This window comes from Bos grunniens, chromosome 22 (genome assembly GCF_055505025.1).
Source record: "Bos grunniens cultivar Pamir isolate PY7600 chromosome 22, Bosgru_T2T1.0, whole genome shotgun sequence".
NCBI classification, from domain to species: domain Eukaryota; kingdom Metazoa; phylum Chordata; class Mammalia; order Artiodactyla; family Bovidae; genus Bos; species Bos grunniens.
The window spans coordinates 54,400,985-54,424,204 of NC_141186.1; the positions used below are offsets into that span (position 1 = coordinate 54,400,985).

General features: G+C 48.1%; 1 protein-coding gene and 1 long non-coding RNA gene across 2 annotated transcripts in view; one reads left to right on the plus strand and one right to left on the minus strand.

The window, feature by feature from the left end:
• Positions 1-3,393: 3,393 nt before the first annotated feature.
• TMEM158 (transmembrane protein 158) lies at positions 3,394-5,206 on the plus strand. The gene has a single exon (XM_086368450.1). The coding sequence runs from the start codon at positions 3,712-3,714 to the stop codon at positions 4,585-4,587; it is 876 nt and encodes a 291-aa protein (XP_086224576.1). The 5' UTR covers positions 3,394-3,711; the 3' UTR covers positions 4,588-5,206.
• Positions 5,207-18,842: 13,636 nt separating this feature from the next.
• LOC147348637 (uncharacterized) overlaps positions 18,843-23,220 on the minus strand; it is a 71,878-nt gene continuing 67,500 nt past the window's right edge. The window contains exons 3-4 of the long non-coding RNA XR_015151803.1: positions 21,390-21,509; positions 18,843-19,233 (exon numbers count right to left, since the gene is read on the minus strand). This is a non-coding gene — a long non-coding RNA (uncharacterized LOC147348637). The remainder of the gene's footprint in view (positions 19,234-21,389; positions 21,510-23,220) is intronic.

Below are 23,220 nucleotides of genomic sequence, written 5' to 3' on the forward strand. Positions count from 1 at the left end.
GCCACGCATTGTTTCATTGAACAAAACAGATAAAGCCTTGCTTTGGGGGATCAGGCATTCCAAAGAAGGGAGACATTAAACCAAGAAGAACAACACGCAGTGTGTCAGCTGACGGTAAGTACCAGGAAGGCAGGGAACAAGGCACCAGAGGATGGGGAGGGATGGGGATGCTGGTAGTGGGTGCTATTTTATAGGAATGGTCTGGCAAGGCCCCTCTGGGGAATCTGATATCTCAGCAGAGATCTGAAGGAAGGGAGGGAGCAAGAAAGACAGCTACCAGAAGAACAACATCCCAGGCAGGGGAAACAGCTTGGGCAAAGGCTCTAATTCTAGATGTGCTTGCTGTGTTCCAGCAAGGAAGCCAGCAGACCTGGAACAGAGCCAGTGAGGGGAAGGGAAACTGGTAGAAGATGGATCAGAGAAGGGACCAGAAGCCACAATTAACCATCAGGCCTCTGCCCGTAGCTCAGGCAGAGTTCTTAACCAGTAGGCTAACTCAGTCAGCAGCTGTGTGTTGAGTGCCCTTTGCTCCTGGGTAGACTCCCAGATCCCCACTGGGCTGAAGGGAAGAGCACAGAGTGATAATGGCTGCAAAAGACAGTGGGACTTTAATTTCCTTTTTTTCCCAGAGTATTAGTGGTACATTTAGAGAATATGAAGATGGCAGAAGAGAATAATGATGCAGAGAAGTAGAGAAACAGGTAGCCAGGTTTCTAACGGTTTCCTCCACTGTTTTCCAATCTTTGTCTAATGCTGTTATGTTTATAATATATGTATATCTTTAAAAAGAAACTTGGGACTTCCCTGGCAGTCCAGTGGTTAAGACTCTGTGCTTCCACCACAGTGGGTGGAAGCTCAGGTCTGATCCCTGGTTAGGGAACTAAGATTCCACATGACATGGGGCACAGCCAAAAGAAAAAAAAGGTTTTAAAATTATTATGAATAAAATAAAAAGAAACTCAACCAAAAGTTTTTATCAAGATAAAAGAAAATTATGCCATATAGTCGTTTAACTAATGCACAGACTTGGGAACGCAACCTCCATAAGACAAGACACAACCAGTTTTTTAAAAAGCACAAACTCTGAGTCAGTGGAGACCAGACTGACATCCTGGCTTTGTCACCAGCTTCTGTGAGGCCTCAGGTAAATTACTCACCCTCTCTGAGCCTTAGTTTTTCACTGTAAAATAGGTATCACTCTGGGACTATTGAAAAGAGTAGAGATGATGTGTAAAACATCTGGCATGTGGAAAGTACTCAATAAATGGTGGCTTGTCAGAGCTTTAGCAAACAGGCAAATCTATCCAATCAACAAAGAGCAAAACATAAATTCTCAGAAAGGAAAAAAAAAAACCACCACAGGCCCTCTCTCCCCTGTTCGGTGCTTCTTCTGTCTCTGGTAACACACCAGCACACAAAACTGAAAACAATTTTATCTTATCTTCCCCAATTCCAACTGCCCCCAAAGAAAGCAAATCATTCTAGAACTGTATGGCTGTCCCTCTGAATGAGGGCACGGTGCTGGAGTCCATAGCATAAAATGGAAAGGGGGCAGAATTCGGCTTCCCAGGATGCAGGGCAATGGTGGCACAGCTTTGCACTTAACTGTTTGGCTCCACAACTGGTTCTGTGTCTTCTCCCTCTGCTGCTGCCTCCCTGCTCAGACAAAGCCAGAGAGTTCCTACCTCTTGGTCAAACCCTAGAGAGCATCCCTCGCTACCAAAGACACTGGACTTAAAACCCACCCCTTGAAAACTGGGTGACTCTCAGCCTTCAGGATAACCTGAGGCCCCTGTTCTTGGGCTGTTCACCAGCCACATAGCTCAGATTAAAACAGCTCTGCCAGATCAGACAGAAGATTCTGTACCTGACATGCAAGGTTAAAAGGAAAACTAATTTTTAATAAAAGCACAGAAGTTCACATTGTCCTGATAGCTTGCTTTCCAGCAGAAAAGTGATGAAGGTTTAAACTAAAGGGGAGTCCTGGTTCCTTGGGGAAATTAATCATTTCTGTAGAAATCAAAGATCATTCCAGCTAGCCTGCACTGAACTAATAGGAGCTACATCTTTTCAGCCACCACATAAGCACCTTTGTGGACGGATGGACAGACATTGGGTTGAGCGCACTGATCACACCAACCCTGCAAGGCAGGTACCACTGACCCCAGTGTTGAGATGGGGAAGCCAAGGCCAATTAGAATAATAGCTTGCCCCACTAGAAAGAAGCCACGTAGGTTTGGGACCTATATTTTGGAGCTGTTTTTACATCTTCCTCAACCTGGTTTGACTCATTGTTAGATACAATGGATAAATCTGCCAGAAATGTAATCAGCCACCAAGCCTAGCAATGTTCTGTTTAGGAAAGGAAGTTTAGAGGGAGTGTCATTTCGCTGAGGGCCTGTTTCTGCTCTCCACACTCCTTCCCTCTCAGACTCAGGAACAGCCGGTGCTCCGAGGGCACATTGGCTTCAAACCACAGGGTTATTCTCTTGAAGGGGCATGAGGGAATTTTTCTTAACAAGTGTAAAAGGCCAGATTGCTTAAAAAAAAAAAAAAAAAAAAAAAGAGGTGTTTTTTTTTTTTTTTTTTAACATATAAATCTGATCTTGGCAGTTATTCTTGACAGGCTTTCCCCCACTTAATGCCCTAACAGGGATGAATCTTCCCTTGAAAACGTTCTACATACGAATCTTTCATAAATACCTTGCTCATCGGACCTGCCAAATAGGCCTTGTTTCCTGGGAACCCCAGAACCGCTGTGGGGCTCACATTCCCACCAGAACCCCTGCACCTCAACTCCACAGAGTTCTTGGAATTTTCCTTGGGGTCTGCTTGCTGTGAGAATAACAAGTGGATCTATTGTGTTGGAGGCACATTAAAAACCAGCCGAACTCTGCAGACTTGAGGAGACAGGTGGCCAGGAGTTCTGGTTCTGGTTCCTGCGGTGACCTGGGGACGTCTCAGTTTTACCTCTGTGAAAGGAACGGGGTCCGGAGAGCACTAAGGTGAGACACCACTCGGCCGCCTCAGGCGTAACAAAGGCTGGTCGCCGGGCCCTTGAGCCTCCCTCAAGAGGACGCAATTCTCTCAGAGCGCTTTCTCCGCTTGGAGTTGGACTCCGGCGGTTGGCCCGGCCGCCAGGGCGCGTCCGCAAGCTCCGCCGGCCCTGCCAACCCCCACCGCGACCATCGGACGTTCTCCATAGACGCCTCCGCGCCCGCGCTCAAGAACCGGAGCCCCACCCCCGCACGCGGCCAGCACCCGTCTCGCCCCCAGCCACGCCCCCCGACCACGCCCCCGCCCCCGCCGCGGCGCGTGCAACCCCGCCCTCCCCGGAGTCTCCGAGCGGCGCGCGGGCGGTGGGCGGGGCGCGGGCGGTGGGCGGGGCGCGACGGGGCGGAGCGCGCGGGAGGCGGAGCGGAGCCGGGGATTCCTGCTCCCCGCGAGCGCCCGGCCCAGCAGAGCTGCCCGGCCGTCCGAGGGCCCCCGCGCGGGGAGAGGCGGGGAACCCCAGACGCCGCCGGGCCGGGAGGGAGCCCCACGCCAAGCGAGCCGCCGCCGCCGCCCCCGCGCGGGCCTGTCTGGAGGTCCGACGCGTCTTCACTCCGCCCGCCGCCAGCCCCCGCGATCCCGCCGTCCGCTCGCCGACCCGTCTCCCTCGCGCCATGCAGCCACCACCAGCCCCGCGCGCGTAGGCGCCCGCCGCAGGCCATGCTGCCCCTGCTTGCCGCGCTGCTGGCCGCCGCCTGCCCGCTGCCGCCCGCCCGCGGCGGGGCCGTGGACGCGCCGGGCCTCCTCGGGGCGCCCCTCAACGCCTCGGTCAACGCGTCGTCCTCAGACGAGCCGGCCGCCCCGCGGTTGCTGGCCTCGGCTGCGCCCGGGGCCCCCGAGCGCCCGGAGGAGGAGGCGGCGGCGCCGTGCAACATCAGCGTGCAGCGGCAGATGCTGAGCTCGCTGCTTGTGCGCTGGGGCCGCCCGCGGGGCTTCCAGTGCGACCTGCTGCTCTTCTCCACCAACGCGCACGGCCGCGCCTTCTTCGCCGCCGCCTTCCACCGAGTCGGGCCGCCGCTGCTCATCGAGCACCTGGGGCTGGCGGCGGGCGGCGCGCAGCAGGACCTGCGCCTCTGCGTGGGCTGCGGCTGGGTGCGCGGCCGCCGCCCCGGCCGCCTCCGGCCCACCGGCGCCACCGCCGGGGCGCCCACCGCTCTGCCCGCCTACCCTGCGGCCGAGCCCCCCGGGCCGCTGTGGCTGCAGGGCGAACCGCTGCATTTCTGCTGCCTGGACTTCAGCCTGGAGGAGCTGCAGGGCGAGCCGGGCTGGCGGCTGAACCGCAAGCCCATCGAGTCCACGCTGGTGGCCTGCTTCATGACCCTGGTCATCGTCGTGTGGAGCGTGGCCGCCCTCATCTGGCCGGTGCCCATCATCGCCGGCTTCCTGCCCAACGGCATGGAGCAGCGCCGGACCACCGCCAGCGCCGCCGCCGCCGCCCCTGCCGCCGTGCCCGCGGGGACCACCGCCGCCGCCGCCGCCGCTGCGGCCGCTGCGGCCGCTGCCGCGGCCGTCACCTCGGGGACGGCGACCAAATGACCCGGCCCGCTCCTTCCCGTGTCCGTTCCGTGTCCGCGCTCTCGGTGCCTTTCCCCCCGGGAGACTCGGCCGGTGTGCTTCGTGCTGTAGTGACCGTTAGTTCTTCTGGGGAGGGGACCGCCGAAGAGGCCCCAGCGTGTGGGAAAAGCCAGGTTTGTGCCCCGCTTCTGGCTCCGAAAAGTAGATGCAAGCCCTTGCCCTGCAGGGTGGGATCCGCAGCTTGGAAGACGGAGAGGAGGGAAATGGGGCCCCTTCCCCTTTTTTGCGCACCCTGCCCTCCTCCCTCCCCGCACCCACGTGCCCTATAGAAAACGACCAAATCCTGTGTATTTGTTTTATATATTTAATAACTGTTTTAAATGAAAGTTTTAGTAAAAAAAAATTGCTATTGCTGTAGTCAGAGAAGCTCTTTGTATCTGAACATAGTATTTGAAATTTGTTGTTTTTTAATTTATTTAAAAGGGGGGCATGGGAATGATTTAACATCGATATATTGTTACCGCTGAAAATGAACTTTATGAACCTTTTTTCAAGTCGATCTATCCAGTGACGTGGCCAGATGGGCGTTTCTTCTTGTACTCTGTGTTTTTTTGGCTTTTAATACAGACATTTTCCTCCAGAGATGCGTATGTGCCTTTTCTTTATTTGATTCGGAAAAGGAATCCAAGAATTACGAGATGATCCCCTGAAACGTGAGGAAGGGAATCTCCAAAAAGTTAGAGAAGGGCTAACTATCTCCCTTACCTGTCTGGGAGAGGTGGGAGATGGAAACCAAATTACTGACCCTAATGCCCCCACCCCATGTTGTTTCGCCCTGCACCACACTGCCCTCCCCTGAAACAACATCCCTCCCCCCTCAGCCTCACTACCACTTGTCATGGTGGCATTCAGAGTTTTATGTGACTTATCTTTTTACCCACTTCAGGCAAGCCCCACAAAACACCCAGTAAAGTGCTGAAATAGTAAAATCAGTAGGTCCTCTGAGCCAAGTGTCTTTCATGAAAACAATTCATTTTAAAAGGCATGTAGATTTCCTTTTCATATGTGTAACCTTTAGTATATGGACACGTTTCAAAAGCTGGTTTTAAAACGGGGGGTATTTTGGCATTAAGATTTTTTCTCAAGTAAAGTCTTACGGACTAATAAACACCTTTAAAAAACTATTAAAGCTACTTTCCCTTTCTCCATCCCCTCCCCACTTCTGAGTGAATAAGTGCGCTAGAGCATTCCATTCTGGTGAATAGTAGGTACTGTTCTTGATAGTTCTCAAAGTAGGGTCCTGGGGACAGCAGCATCAGTAGCACCTGGGAATTGTTAGAAATGCAAAAGTGGGGCCCTGTCCAGGAACTACAGATGCAGAAGCTTTGGGGTAGGGCCCCGCAATCTGTTGTCTCTCCCCGCTCAGCTCCAGCCACCAGGATCTCACAGTCCCCAGGCTAGGTTTGAAAACCCCTACACGGGTGCTGACATGCGGTCATTTCTGCCACCCCCGGGAATGGGCCAGGGTCCAAGGGTATTTTGAGGAGGATGGGGATTTACTGTGGTTCTCTGGTGGCACAGCTGCGGCTCACCCAGGACAAATAAGGGACTCTCTCCACCTCTCACTCTTGGCATTTTCTGGTGTTCCAATTGTCTGAGCGTTGCCAGATCTGTCTCCTTACCTAAAGGACTGAGGTTAGCTAATGTGCTGGGGAGGACCCATTATTTTTTGTGCTTTCATGGGCCAGTGATGAAGGTCAAAATACTTAGCATCCTGATAACACCCTAAGGCCTCAGTTTGACCCTTCATACAAATTGTCTCCCAGAAAGCTTTTTTGGCACTTGAGGAAATAACCTGTTTGGGGAGGGGTACCCACCAGGACCCAATTTGCTCTGTTTCCAGAGTCCTTCCTGGGCTCCTGGGAAGTTCCATCAGACTTCCTGAGGGTCAGTTGGCAGGAGCGAGGCGGGGCAAGATTGATGACCCCCCTAGCTCTCTACTTCACCCTGGGTCTGACCCTGGACTGCAGGTTTGAACCTTGTTCAGAACCTAAAAGAGCCCCCTCCTAGTGGCTGTGCCTCAGAGTCTTGTCCCTGCAGTTTTCCCAGCAGTCCGAAGCTCCACACTGTTCTATCCTGGAGGATACACTGTGAATTCCAGCCTAGCTCTTAGGCTTCCTTGTAAATTCCACTCTGGACTTAAATCATGAATCACACTGTATAATGATCTAGAATTGTGATCTTTATCATTATAGTTAGTACCTTGGAATCTATTTCAGAATATTCTATGATCATAGAACTACCTTGGCTGGAGTTAAATTCCATATTCATTGGTTCTTTTGGTAAAAAAGATGCTGAGTTTTTTCCTAAAAGCTTTATCATTGTATTAATATAGTACCTCTCCTCCTGTGTTCCTAGATAACTCTGCAGCCTCTTTAGGAGGACTACAATGGCAATACGGAGACTGCCCTGGTGGCTCAGACGGTAAAGCATCTGCCTACAATGTGGGAGACCGGGGTTCGATCCCTGGGTCAAGAAGATCCCCTGGAGAAGGAAATGGCAACCCACTCCAGTGCTCTTGCCTGGAAAATCCCATGGACACAGTCCACAGGGTCGCAAAGAGTCGGACATGACTGAGCGACTTCACTTTCACAATGGCAATAATAATAATTATTATTATCACCATCATCATAAATAAATTATTATTTTGGATTAGAGAGGGAAAAGTAGAAGGGAAAACAGTAACTAAGAGGAGAGAAGTGAATTTACCACCTGAGCCACCAGGAAAGCCCAAATTTAAAACATCAGCTTTAATTTTGCACATCAGAGAAAACCATAAACAAGATGAAAAGACACCTACAGAATGGGAGAAAATATTTGCAAATGATGCAACAGATCAGGCTTAATTTCCAAAATATGCAAACAGTTCATACAGCTCAACAACAACAGAAAACCTCACAAATAACCCAACTGAAAAATGGGCAGAAGACCTAATCAGACATCTTTCCAAAGATATACAAATGGCCAAAAGGCACAGGAAAATATTCTCAAAGTCGCTAATTACTATCGAAATGCAACTCAAAACTACAATGAGGTATCACCTCACACCAGTCAGAATGGCTATCATTTAAAAGTCAGCAAATTCAAACCTGGTGCTCGGTGACAACCTGGAGGGGTGGAATGGGGTGGAGGTTGGGGGGAGGCTCAAGAGGGAGGGAACATATGTATACCTATGGCTGATTCATGTTGATGTATGGCAGAAACCAACCCAACATTCTAAAGCAATTATCCTTAAATTAAAAATATATATATTTTTTAAAAGTCTGCAAATAACAAATGCTGGAGAAGGCATGGAGAGAAGGGAACCCTCCTACACTGTTGGTGGGAATGTAAGTTGCTACAGCCACTATGGAAAACAGTATGGCAGTTCCTCAGAAAACTAAAAATAGAGTTGCCATGGGACCCAGCAATCACACTGGTGGGCATTTATCTGGAGAAAGCTCTAATTCAAAAAGGTACATGCACCCTCATGTTCACAGCAGCACTGTTCACAATAGCCAAGACGTGCAAGCAACTTAAATGTCCTGCAGCAGATGAATGGAGAATGATGTGGTGCGTATATATAATACTGCTCAGCCGAAAAAAGAAATAATGCCATTTACATGGACCTAGAGATTACTATACTAAGTGAGGTAAGTCAGAGAGAGAAAGACAAACACCATATCACTTATGTGGAATCTAAAATATGACACAAATAAACTTATCTACGAAACAGAAACACTCACAGAGCAGACCCGTGGTTGCCAAGGGGGTGCAGTGGGCCGAAGATGGGGGGAGCTGTGGGGCTGGCAGGTGCAGAATGTTTACATAGAACGGGCAGACAGCAAGGCTTTACTCGATAGCACAGGGAACTCTACTCAACATCCTGTTACAAACCGTAATGGAAAAGAACAGAAAAGAGCGTGTGTGTGTGTGTGTGTGTGTAACTGGATCACTTTGCTGTACAGCAGAAATTGACACAACATTGTAAGTCAACTATAATAAAAATATTTTTTTTAATCAGCTTTAAGAATAGAAAGGTTATCCCCCACCTCATCGTCCCCTCCCCTTCCCCTCACACACAATGAAAGACCCCACACAAAGGCACAAAGGACATCAAAGTGGGGTGGCCGACCTGGAGCCATCGCCTGCAGCAGGCGAGGAACCCGCCATAGGAAGGATGCGCACTGACAGGGGCCACGAGGGCAAGAGCTGGGAACAGCTTCTGCTGGCCTCCCTCTTATAAGTGCTACCCCTGAGTGGACAGCCCCACCAACTCTCTGCTCTGCTCTGAACAGTTTCCTCCTTTGGCCCTGGAAGGCTAGAATCATTGCTTTCCAAACCGTGTCTCCCCTAGACTGAGAGGCATAGCCTGTGGTGCCAACTCCAGATTGTCACCATGTCCCTGCAGTGGTTAACACGGCTCAGAAATGACACTTTGCTACGCAGCATCATCCTTGTACCCTGGCTTGAACATGAATGCTATCTATCCGCTGTAGAAGTATTAGGAACGATGACACACAGGCATAGAAGGAAAGGAGAGCTCATCTTTCTACTACCCAAAGGCTAGCCCTGCCAGAGTTTTGGTGCACACACTTCCAGTCTATATCTACACATGTATATGTGTCCAGGATAAGTTATTTACACTACAAATGGAGTTGTTCTATACTTAACTGTTCTGAAAACTTTTCTTTATTATACAAGTGCTGCATCATAGAGAACTGAGAAAATACCCTTTGTAAGACAAAGGAATAGATGGCAGCAACACCACCAGGACAGTCAGTGACCGTGACTCATTTTTATCGATAAACCTTCATGCATATGTTCTAGGTATATGAACCCCAGCAGGCACCTGCTTCTCAGAGCCCTGCTGCCTCCACTCAGGAGCCTTTGAGGGGTCCCTCCCTCTGCAGAGGTTTATGGAAGGCTTCTCAGGGCAGTGAGTGTTTAAAGGCTGTATTCTCGATGTGGGTCAGAGGTCCAGCTGCAACAGGATATTGAAACCTATCTGAGGACCAAAGGCTTGATGAAGATTTTTGGCAGAGAGTGGGCTGGGGAGGTCTTCTATCTTTCCCATCGCAAGTCCATCATCTCCAACACGAATCAAAGCCAGCTCAAACTTTCTACTCTTCCTGGAGAAACATATCTACTCTTGAGGTTTCAGATGAGGTTGCTAAGGACAGAACACAACTTTAGAGGATGAACAATGAGATTCCTCCCTTCCAGTCATAACCATGGAGCTGCCTTGTATTGTCTGGTTTTATTTGATGTCTTGGTGTGAAATGAATTCTGAGATTCAATAATCAGAAAGGATATTGCTCCTATATAATGCTGCCCCTAAAGCTGTCACAACCCCACATGGCCAAGTAGCAGCTGCATTCAGAAACCACTGCTGTCAGGGGCAGGGATTAAAGACAGAACCTCCCCAGAGAGAGGAAGGAGATGGGGCCAGAGGTGGGAGGAATCCACCAAGGATAGGAACTATCATTGAGTCAAAATATATTCAGCACCAATCATAATAAATGGACAGTGTTAAGGACTTCTAGGAGTGATCCTGTCTAGGACTGGGGTCCCTGGAAGTAGAGTCTGAGATGGGAAGACTCATATAGCAGTTGATTGAGGGGTGCTCTCAGGAGGAAGGGAGTGGGGGAAGCAGGGAAGGAGCAAAGCAAGGATGTGGTATCAGCTGGAATCAGCTTCAGCCAACCCCACGAGGGTCTCTGGAGAGGGAATTGTGCCACTTGATGCCAAAGGCTGGGCTTCTGTACTCCCATTTCAATCACTGGCCAAAGTTGGGGCCGGGGGGAAGGGGCTGCATGGCCTCTCTGGCAGCTCCCATTTAACTTGGCCCAGGTCCCCATAGACAGAGGGAGCTGGGAGATATTAGAAGCCAGCACACTTCCAGCAGGTCTTCCCTAGTGGCTCAGACGGTAAACAATCTCCCTGCAATGCAGGAGACCCATCCCTGGGTCGGGAAGATCCCCTGGAGAAGGGAATGGCAACCCACTCCAGTATTCTTGGCTGTAGAATCCCATGGAGGAGCTGGTGGCCTGCAGCCCATGGGGTCGCAGAGTCGGACATGACTGAGTGACTAATGCACACAAACACTCCCAGCAGTGGTGGATTGCAGGCCCGTAAAGGGGATCTGGGTGGGACACCCTCAGGATTCACTGCCGACCTCGCCTCACTCTTGAGTTCATTCCCAGTAGTAGCAAGTGGGGAATAAAGCTGAAAGGCATCAGGTGAAGTTTATTTCTTTCTTTAATTTAAACAAAAAATTCTTTATTTATTTTTGGCTATGCTGTCTTTGTTGTTGCACACCAGCTTTCTCTAGTTGTGGCGAGTGGGGGCTACTCTTCACTGCAGCACACAGGCTTCTCATTGCAGTGGCTTTTCTTGTGCAGAGTACAGGCTCTGGGTGTACGGGCTTCAGTAGCTGCAGTGCAGCAGTTGCTCCCCGGCATGCAGGATCTTCCCGAACCAGGGATCGAACCCGTGTCCCCTGCATTGGCAGGCAGATTCTCATCCGCTGAACCACCAGGGAAGTCCCAACACCGAGTGAACTTTAAACTCTCCATCCCACTCAGGAGCTGACGCCCAGGGCTTTGGCCTGTCTCAGGTGACGTCCAGCTAGCCGGCCTTGCCTCTGGGTGTCCTGCACCCGTGCCACCTGAGGTGCAGCCGGCTCTGGTGTGCTGGGCCTCCCTGATGAAGTCTGAAGTCCTGCCATTTGTCTGTGTTCAAAGCCGTAGCTCCTCAACCCTTGTGTTATAAGGGAAGTCCCACAGTATTAGTACCAGCATTAGATACAGTGTTAGCATCCCTGAGACTTCCAGCAGCCTGGCAGTCATATGACACAGGGCACTGGGCCCCCTGCTTAGGGTACCAGCCTTGCCATTAATGAGTTGCTTGGCCTTGGTTTCCTTGTCTACAGTACAGGGCTGTTGGATGAGGAGATGCCTCAGTCCTTCCAGGCCTGGAGTATCGTGTTCTTTTCTCCCCTTCCTATCTCCCAGGCTAGTCAGAACACACCGGCTACAAAGACACACCCCTCAAGCATTTCTTCAGGCAGACTGAAACAGAGGCCAAGCCCACTCGTTTTTCCGGGTGACTTGAAGCAGAAAAGTATAGTACAAATCAGAGAAGAGGTGTTTTATTAGAGAGATTTTTAACCACTGGATTATCTACACTGGCTGCTTGTGTGGATCTAATAATCCATAAAATTATGATTTTACTTTCCTCTATTCAAATGCCCAGAGGCATGGAATAAAGGTTTTTCAAGTCAATGAAGCAAACAAAAAGTGAGAAATTTTTCACAGTGAAAAAACATCTTCTTTGCTTTTGTGGGTTAACACTGGGTATCAGATTCTAAGGCAGGGCCTACATGAGACAAGGAACAGGAGAAGTTATCCTGGGTTATATACCTACTACATCCAGGAACTTGACTTTCCAAATCATCATGGCAATCTTAGGAGACAGACAGCGTTTTCACTACCTTAATGATTTATGGACAGACTTAGGCTTTGGAAGCCAAAATAACTTACCCAAGTTCACAGCTCAGACACAGGAAAATGTCACAAAGCCTACCCGGCTCCTGCAAATCCAGGGCTTTTGGCTAAGGTAACTCGGTTCAGTAACTCCACGGGAAGTTATTTTAAAATAAACATTCCATTCATCACATGGAAACATATACACTAACATATATAAAATAGATAGCCAGTGGGAATTTGCTGTATAAGGCAGGGAACTCAAACTGGGACTGTGACAACCTAGAAGGGTAGGATGTGGTGGGAGGTGGGAGAGAGGCTCAAGAGGGAGGGGACATTTGTATACCGATGGCTGATCCATGCTGATGTATGGCAGAAACCAACACAATATTGTAATTACCCTCAATTAAAAATAAAGAAAAACAAATAAAACAAATGTGAATTCATCCAACACCTGCACCCCTTTGTCTTCTGTCTTTTTTCCCCCAGTAAACCAGATTTAGAAGATTTAGATCTAACCAGGCATGTTTTTACTTACGATAACCAGAGCATATTTTATGCATGTTTTTCCAAATTAAGTAGTCAGGGAAATTGTCTTATTTTTTAAAATCAGGATCTTTGGCACCAGTCTAATAATATGTGGCCCATGGGGGACAGGCCATCCTTCCATGTGCAAAATAAGATTCCAAGTTTGGGTACAAGATGTCCAGGAGAATCCTGGGAGAGCTGGCTGCCTAGACCCTGAAGACTTGGGAACGGTGAGGTCATATCCAGCCTTCCCCACTGGGGGAGAGGCCACCAGTGGCATGGAAGTGGAATTTGGGAGCAGCATCCACAATATGCTGAGGGAGGAGAGAGAGCTTGCCTTAGACATTGCTCCTGGGTCATCCTGACTATCCCCCTGCAGGGGCCCTGCGGGCTCTGGGCAAGACGCCCAGAAGTTGGCAAGGTTTTTCTGTAAAGGGCGAAGTAGTAACTATTTTCAGGTTTGTGGGCCATGCAGACTACCAAAGTTACTCAGCTGGGCTGGTGTAGCTCAAAGACAGCTACAAGAGGGCTTCCCTGGTGGCTCAGTGGTAAAGAATTCACCTGCCAATGCAAGAGGCATGGGTTCGATCTCAGTCCAGGAAGATCCCACATACCACAGAGCAAGTAAGCCTGTGCACCACAACTGCTGAAGTCCGTGCACCTAGAGCCCATACTCCCCCGAAAGAGAAGCCACCACCCGAGAAGCTTGCACACCTCAAGGGAGAGTGGCCCCTGCTTGTCACAACTAGAGAAAGCTCAGTGCAGCAAGGAAGACCCAATGTGGCCAAAAATAAGAAAAGAGTATGTAAATGAAGAGGTGTGGTTGTACATATGTATGTATTTTTCATAAAGAAAGTGAAAGTGAAGTCCCTCAGTTGTGTCCGACTCTTTGCAACCACATGGCCTGTAGCCCACCAGGCTCCTCCATCCACGGGATTTTCCAGGCAAGAGTACTGCAGTGGATTGCCATTTCCTTCTCCAGGGGATCTTCCCAACCCAGGGATTGAACCTGGGTCTCCCACATTGCAGGCAGACGCTTTACCATCTGAGCCACCAGGGAAGCCAATTATATATTGGTAACTTTATTTATGGACATGGAAATTTGAAATCTGTATACATGCCTTTGACTGTGTGGATCACAATAAACTGTGGAAAATTCTGAAAGAGATGGGAATACCAGACCACCTGATCTGCCTCTTGAGAAACCTGTATGCAGGTCAGGAAGCAAAGGTTAGAACTGGACATGGAACAACAGACTGGTTCCAAATAGGAAAAGGAGTTCGTCAAGGCTGTATATTGTCACCCTGTTTATTTAACTTATATGCAGATACATCATGAGAAATGCTGGACTGGAAGAAACACAAGCTGGAATCAAGATTGCTGGGAGAAATATCAATAACCTCAGATAAGCAGATGACACCACCCTTATGGCAGAAAGTGAAGAGGAACTAAAAAGCCTCTTGATGAAAGTGAAAGTGGAGATTGAAAAAGTTGGCTTAAAACTCAACATTCAGAAAACAAAGATCATGGCATCCGGTCCCACCACTTCATGGGAAATAGATGGGGAAACAGTGGAAACAGTGTCAGACTTTATTTTTTTGGGCTCTAAAATCACTGCAGATGGTGACTGCAGCCATGAAATTAAAAGACGCTTACTCCTTGGAAGGAAAGTTATGACCAACCTAGATAGCATATTAAAAAGCAGAGACATTACTTTGTCAACAAAGGTCCGTCTAGTCAAGGCTATGGTTTTTCCAGTGGTCATGTATGGATGTGAGAGTTGGACTGTGAAGAAGGCTGAGCGCCAAAGAATTGATGCTTTTGAACTGTGGTGTTGGAGAAGACTCTTGAGAGTCCCTTGGATTGCAAAGAGATCCAACCAGTCCATTCTGAAGGAGATCAGGCCTGGGTATTCTTTGGAAGGACTGATGCTAAAGGTGAAACTCCAGTACTTTGGCCACCTCATGCAAAGAGTTGACTCATTGGAAAAGACTCTGATGCTGGGAGGGATTGGGGGCAGGAGGAGAAGGAGATGACAGAGGATGAGATGGCTGGATGGCATCACTGACTCGATGGAGGTGAGTCTCAGCGAACTCCGGGAATTGGTGATGGACAGGGAGGCCTGGCATGCTGCGATTCATGGCGTCACAAAGAGTCGGACACGACTGAGTGACTGATCTGATCTGATCTGATACATTTATTCAAAATATCGACATAAAAACTTGAATTTTGCTTAAATTCCATGCATTCATGCGTGCTAAGTCGCTTTAGTCATGTCCAACTCTTCGCGACCCTATGGACTGTATGTAGCCCACCAGGTTGCTCTGCCCATGGGATTCTCCAGGCAAGAATACTGAAGGGGGTTGCCATGCTCTTCTCCAGGGGGATCTTCCTGACTTAGGGACTGAACCCGTTTCTCTTCTGTCTCCTGCACTGGTATGCAGGTTCTTTGCCACTACCGCCACCACCTGGGAAGCCATACATCACGAATTATTCCTCTTTGGACTTTTTTCAACCACTAAGTGTAAAAATTATTCTTAGCTCATGGATCATACAAAAACAGGCTCACAGTCCTTTGTCACAGTTTGCAGACACTGCTCTACATTTTCCATCTCCCAGGCTCAGATGACGGAGGAGAGCCATCACCAAGTAGAGAGCTGGAAGCAGTGTGGAAAGGAGTGTTTGCACACAGCATCTGATGAGCAATAAAGGCTGTGGGGAAACTTTATGACCCTTCCCGGAAAAGTTTATCTCATGGACATGAAAAGAATCAAAGTTCTGGTTCTCCAAGTTGATAGACCCTACAATATCATCTGAGAGCTTTTCTGTCCATGTGGTGGATTATAACAGGGAACACGGCAGATTGAACTACACACCCCACTACTCACTAAGGATAGGTACCAGGTGTGCCTGACCCTGAGCGTCAGACTAGAGCCTGGAGAGGCAGCAGCTGGCGGCCAGACACACTGGCCTGATAGGACGTTGATGCAGTAGATGAATTCTCAAACTGCTCTGCAAAAGCCTTCTGGTCACAGTGGAGAACGCCACTCCACCTTGGAGATGCTGAGGTTGTTATCTAATGCTGCCTCTTGCAAGGGACAATTTTTTAAAATATTATGTTTTATTTTAAAAATTCATGCTGAAACTTCCCTGGTGGTCCTGTGGTTAAGAATCTACCTTGTGAGCTCAGCCTCATGCTCTGTGACAACCTAGAGGGCTGGGATGGGGTGGGAGGTGGAGGGGAGGCTCCAGAGGGAGGGGACACGTGTATACCTATGGCTGATTCACATTACACCACAGAAACCAACACAACATTTATAAAGCAATTATCCTCCAATGAAAAATCAATAAATGTAAATATTATAAAATGTAACAATAACAACAGAAGAATCCACCTTGCAATGCAGGGGACAAAGGTTCGATCCCCGGTCGAACTAAGATCCCACGTGCAGTGGGGCAAGTAAGCTCACAGTGCTACAACCAGAGAGTTCCTGAACCACAACAAAAGATCCCACGGGCTGCAACAAACACCCCACGTGCTGCAACTAAGACCCAAGGCAGCTAAATAAATAAATAAATGTTTAAAAGAATCCATGCAGAATTTATCTGGCACGCCATGGTTTGTTTGTTTGTTTTTAAAATACAATTTAGTTATTTAAACTGAGCAACAAACAGTTCTCTTCTGGATGTCGAGCGCTTGTCCTCTGCGGAAGGCAGTGAACAGACATGGGGTCCTCCAGGAATGTCCCAGCCCCGGCCCATGCAGCTCCCTACTCACTTCTAAACATAGATCCGTGACGAGCGGGGTTATTAAGTTCAAATGAGCCTGCACTGTTTATGACTCACATCTGCCTCATTCAGGAGCCCCCAAATCACACTTAATTAGCCAGATGAGATGGCAAAATTCCTGCAGGCTCACTTCAGCCTACCAGTTGCATTCAGAGGGAAGCCAAAGCCCCAGCAACGCCTGACATTTCAGCTTGCAGGGGTGACTCCAGCAGAACGGAGTGAGAAATGGAGCCAGTCTGGTGGGGCAGAGGAGGTGCGCAGTGAGGCCAGACTGGTCAGGTTCCTATATTGGCCCCAGCACTTGCTAGCTGCTTTCCAGGTCGCAGCTTTCTCCTCTGTAAAACGGCAGTAGCAACAGTACCTTTTCATAGGTATTGTTGCACAGATTACAAAAGATAACCTAGGGACGTCCCTCGTGGCCCAGTGGCTGCGGGGCTCTGTGCTCCAAACGCAGGGTGCCTGGGTTTGATCCCTGGTCAGGGAACTAGATTCCACATGATGCACAATTAAAGATCCTGCATGCCACAGTGAAGATCAAGGACCCCACGGGGCGCAACTAGGACCTTCGTAGGCAAATCAACTAATTTTAAAAAGTGATAACCAAGCAAAATGCTTACTTCCTCTCCACACCCTTCCAGGAACACTGATTCCAACTGGGACATGGCTCTGCCTTGTACTCCCTTGGGTTACATACTTAGCCTCAGCTTCCTCAGCTGTAAAATGGGCATGATGATGCCTATCCTCGGAGGGCTGATGGGAGGAAGAGGAACAAGCAGCACCAGGCATATGTAGGCGCAACGAACGGTCCTGGCAGTGTTATCATTCCAGGGCAGCAATCCGCTCCAGCCCTGCAGACCAGCTACTTCATTCCATGCTCAGAAAATACTCGTTTAGTACTACTACATGCTAGGCAGGTCACGATGAGTCCTGGGTACAGAGTGGAGATCAAATGGGCCTGAACCTTGCCCTCATAGAACACATAGCCCAGACTAATCACTTCCAAAGACCAAAATATTAAATCTATGCTTATGGGTAATTGACTGAAATGTGTATGTTGTTCTTACTGTTAGCTTCTGTTCTCAGAAGCATCACCGAAGAGTATTGATCACCACTGGTGTCATTGGTGGCTGGGCAAGTCTGGTGGCTGGGCACCCAGCGCTGTGAGAGGGTCACGTGCGCTGGGTGCCTTCTTTGTTCCTTTTAAAAGCATTCTTTTCCTTTTTAAGTGCACGCTCAGGTAGAGATGTAAAAGAAAGACTTGTCTCCATCAAGAGATAACATGATGTGGTCAATATATACAATGGAGTATTACTGATGAAGGGATAACATTATAAGAAGAGGGGACAACAAAATGGGGTCTATATATACACAAGGGAGTATTATTCTGGTGTAAAAAGGAGGGAGATTCTGACACATGCCAAAGCATGGATGAACTCTGAAGACATTACTTTGCCAACAAAGGTTCATCTAGTCAAGGCTATGGTTTTTCCAGTGGTCATGTATGGATGTGAGAGTTGGACTGTGAAGAAGGCTGAGCGCCGAAGAATTGATGCTTTTGAACTGTGGTGTTGGAGAAGACTCTTGAGAGTCCCTTGGACTGCAAGGAGATCCAACCAGTCCATTCTGAAGGAGATCAGCCCTGGGATTTCTTTGGAAGGAATGATGCTAAAGGTGAAACTCCAGTACTTTGGCCACCTCATGCAAAGAGTTGACTCATTGGAAAAGACTCTGATGCTGGGAGGGATTGGGGGCAGGAGGAGAAGGGGATGACAGAGGATGAGATGGCTGGATGGCATCACTGACTCGATGGACGTGAGTCTGAGTGAACTCCGGGAGTTGGTGATGGACAGGGAGGCCTGGTGTGCTGCGATTCATGGGGTCGCAAAGAGTCGGACACAACTGAGCAACTGATCTGATCTGATCTGATCTGATGCTAAGTGAAACAAGCCAGTCACTAAAGGAAATATCCACCAGTATCATGAGGTCCCTAGAGTAGTCAAAATCACAGAGACAGAAAGCAGAATGGTGGTCACAGGGGCTGGGAGGAAGAAAGAATGGTTAGTTGTTGCTTAATGGAGACAGGGTGAAACAGTGAGGATAGTTTCAAAACACTGTGAATATAATTAATGCCACTGAATCACACATCTAAAAATAGTTAAAATGGGGACTTCCCTGCTGGTCCAGTGGATAAGAATCCACCTGCCAATGCAGGGGCATGGGTTCAATTCCCGGTCCAGGAAGACTCCTCATGCCACGGGGCAACTAAGCCCAGGCACCACAACTACTGAGCCCGTGTGCTGCCATGCCTAGAGCCCGTGCCCCCCGACTAGAGAGTAGCCCCGCTCGCGGCACTTGCAGCAACGAAGATCCAGCCCAGCCATAAATAAATACAATTAAAATTTAAAACATTAAATAAAGAGTTAAAACGGCAAGTTTTATGTTACATGTATTTTACCAAAATAAACTTGCTTTAATAATCATAATTGAAGAATAACATATTTTTAAAAAAATAATCCTGGCTCCAACCAAGAGCTGACCACAAAAGATGGGTTTTATCCTCTGTTCAGTGGCGTGAACCGTTCCTTGCCCCGAAACCCTGATGTTCTCTATGGCAGCCCTGCCCAGCCCACTCCCGGCTGCTCTCCTGCTAGTCCTGCATGAGCCTCATCACCAGCATTGACAGATGTGACCCTGACACTTACGAAGGAGAGCTGAGTAGCCCTGCTATTTCCGGCTATGAGGCCAGCAATGACATCCTGGGCTCCTGGTGGACAGAGGTGAGGCTCCGTGGGCAGGCAGGCTCCAGTATCCCCCGTGGACACACCTGGAAGAGAGGGAGACAGCGGGCCCATGGCCTTTTCCTGTTTCCACCAACTCCCTCTTCTCTCTCAGGTCTAAGTGGTGCAGGAAAAGAAAGATGAAACCATTCCCTTGCTCTCTCCAACCACTGAGAGTTATTCCTTGTGTTAAGTTTCCAAGACTATCAATGAGTCTCAGGGACTGCAGGTAGCAGTGGGGCTTGAATGGAGTTCATTACTGGGTGCAGACCCAGGGAAGAACAGAAAAGATTCAGCCTTGACATTTTACAGAAGGAAACACACTTCTGGGCAGTCGTGATCGGGCTCAGAAATATATAGAGAGAACATTTTTATTCAGGCACAGGATGAAAATTCTTTACAATCCGGGCCCTGGCAGGATCAGCCGTACCTACCCACAGGACACTGACATGGACGTCATCTTCCCCAGAACCAGACAAGGCTTTGACACTCCTTGAGCTCCAGCTTCCTTATCTATAACGTGGGGGACATCAAGCCTCTTCTGGTAGGGTTGTTGACGCCTGTGCTCCCCATAAAAGTGAAGTGAAAGTTGCACAGTCGTGTCGGACTCTCGGCGATCCCATGGGCTGTAGCCTGCCAAGCTCCTCTGCCCATGGGATTCTCCAGGCAAGAATACTGCAGTGGGTTGCCATTCTGTCCTCCAGGGGATCTTACTGACCCAGGGATTGAACCCTTGTCTTCCACATCTCCTTCACTGCAGGCAGATTCTTTACTGCTGAGCCACCAGGGAAACCCCTATTTTTATGCATGTTGACCCAGCTTCCAAATACTGTCATTTCTGACTCTTAGGACACTGGTTGCTGCACCCTAATTGTGCTTGTATCGAATAAGCCAGCAATGTTGAGGAATTAAGGCACTCCAAGAGGAGCCCTCATCAGGAACTGCCAGGAATCTGTAGAAATACCCCGGCTCTATGCCCTCAGGCCAGGGTAATGCTGAGAAGGATTAAGTACTTGGTGCCCCTGTGGCAGCACGCTTTCTGGATAAGTCACTCTTCGCTGTTTTCTTTGTCTCACCTGTCTCATGTCCTCCCCAAATGGTATTTCCTGAGATCACCTCCAAATAAATTACTTACATCTGAATTTTAGGATCTGCTTTTGGAGAACCCAAACTCAGATCATGCCTAATCTAATCTATTCTTTAGAAGGGACTCAGGGAGATAGGTCCTTTGATCTCCCTTTTACAGGTAAGAAACTGAGTCTTGGAGAGATTGCACTGCTTGCTAAGTTGTCCCCGTTGAAGCTGGGACTTGAATTCCAACATCTGGCTCCACTGCCCCATGAAGCCCTCAATCACAGCTGGCCAGCAACTGTATCCCAGGCAGTGACTTGCCAGGTAAATCTGACGCTGCAAGAGGCCACACGCCTTCACCTCCGGTTAGTCCCCACCTCCACATGCACTAGTATGAGAGAGAATGCACGCCCATCCCTTGAGTGCTCGCCACCAGGTGGCGCCCTTTCTAGGAGGCCAAGGCTGGCTCTGCAAATCTAGGAGCACCCTAGATTCTGCAAGTAACTGGTCAATAGTTCTGACCCAGCTACTTGGAAGAAATTAACACAACATTGTAAAACAATTACACTCCAATTAAAAAATAAATTACAGGGACTTCCCTGGTGATCCAGTGGTTAAGACTCTATGCTTCCAGTGCAGGGGGCTTGGGGCTCGATCCCTGGTCAGGGAACTGGGTCTCACATGCTGCAACTAAGACTTCGAATGTCACAACTAAAATATCCTACATGCCACGAGTAAGGCCCCAAATAAACACATAAATATTTAAAATAAATGAATTTATTAAAAAATAAGTATCTAAAACTCCTTTCTGATCTAAATAAGTGATTGAATAAATAAATGGAGAGAAGAAACAAATCTCCCTTACAGAAGCATTCCAAATAATCTATGTAGGTCTCCACTCACAAGGGGGTGGAACACAACTCCTCACTCACGGTGTGGGCCGAGAGTCACTTTCTAGTGGAGAGCCATGGCAGAGGCCATAGTCATGTCGACAGTAGATACTCTTGACATGCTGTGATGACAATGGCATCTTACCTTTAGGGTCTTTCTTCCCAAAACCCATAACCCCAGTCTAATTATGAGAAAACACCAGACAATTCTAATTCTAATTGAGGGGCATTCTACAACATACCTGACCGGTAGTCCTCAAAAAACTGTCAAGATCGTCAAAACCAAGGACAGTGTGAGAAACGGTCACAGCCAGGAGGAGCCTAAGGCAATGTGGTGTGACATGGTGACCTGATAGGGATTCCTGGAACAGAAAAAGACATTAGAGAAAAACTAGGGAAATCTGAATAAAATTCAGTCAATTATAATATATCAATACTGGCTCATTAACTGTTACAAATATATCCTATGAATACATTTTTATTTTGAAAAACTTTCTATTGAAGTATAGTTGATTTACAATATCATGTTAGCTTCAGGTATACAGCACGGAGATTCAATTATATATATGTATATCTTTTTCCAGATTCTTTTCCCTTATAGATTATTACAAAATATTTAGCATAGTTCCCTGTGCTATACAGTAAGTCCTCATTGGTAATTATATTCTACCAATATTAAGATGTTAATAATTGGGAAATTGGGTGTGGGGCATATGGACTTCTCTATATTTTCTTAGAAATTTTTCTGTAAATCTGAAAGTATTCTAAAATTACAAGTTTATTTTTAAAAAGGAGATCTAGGTGAAATTAATTTTAATGACATATTTTATTTAACCCCATACATCTGTCAGGCGAGTGTGTGCTCCTTGGTTCTGTCTTGTCCCAACAGAAGATTTGGAGTGACGGACATTAAAGCCCTCGGTGTGTCACAGCTCTCCGGTCTTGGACGGACTGTGTTATAGCTCTCAGGTCTCAAATGGACCGTATTATAGCTGTTAGACAAATCAGTGTTACAGCTCCGTGGTACAGCTCTATTTTATTTAGATAATAGCAGGAAAATCCATCCTCGAGGCGTGAGGGATGTCGACCAAAGACGCGAAGAGAAGAGCGCCCCAGCGCGGGGGGCGGGGAGCCCTTTGGCTCATCTTTTTTGTTTTTCCCTCCCCCTGGGCCTGCCCTATGCAATGGGCTAGCCAGAAGTGCTGTTTGTTCTACCTGAAGTCCTCACTCTGGTCCTCGGACCTTCCTTTGACCTTCCTTTGTTCTATTTTCACGGGCTTTTCCCTTCCTTGTCTTTTATCCACCGCCATTTTGGACTCCTGTTTCCTATTCTAACTACCTAATACATCCAAAATATTGGAGTAGGAAATGGCAATCCACTTCAGTATTCTCGCCAGGAAAATTCCATGGACAGAGGAGTCTGGCGGGCTATAGTCCACGGGGTCGCAAAGAGTCGGATACAACTGAGCGACTAAGCGTGCACACATTCCAAATATTATCATTACAACCTGTGATCAATATAAAACATTCACCAATGGGATAGCTTATGTTCTTTTTTCATACTAAGTCTTTGAAATTCACTGGGCATTTTATATTTACAGCACATCTCAATTTGGATGCTACATTTTCATTGGAAATATTGATCTATTTAGTTAGGTTTCATAGAAGTTAAGACTCAAAAATAGATTCACATATCCAAGTTGTTCCAAACACACTTAGCAGTTTTTTCCATAACTGAATCAAATATCAGCTTTGTTTGTTTGTTTGTTTGTTTACCTCGCTGCTTGGCTTGCAGGATCCTAGGTCCCCAACCAGAGATGGAACCCAAGTTCTCGACAATGAAAGCACAGAATCCTAACCACTGGACTGCCAGGGAATTCTCAAGTATCAGCTTTTAAATTCAAATTAATTGAATTAGAATTTAAAATTCCATTCCTTAGCCACATTAGCTCAACACCCACAGGTGGTTGATGGCTGCCCTATTGGACAATGCAGGGATGAATAGCTGATGACAGTATGTTCCAGCTTTTCTGCAACAGTCCTAATTCCAAATATTCTTTCCCACTGTCCCCT

Bases quoted from the DNA above. Each gene is read 5' to 3' on its own strand.
- TMEM158 (XM_086368450.1), top strand. From the start codon at position 3,712: ATGCTGCCCCTGCTTGCCGCGCTGCTGGCCGCCGCCTGCCCGCTGCCG.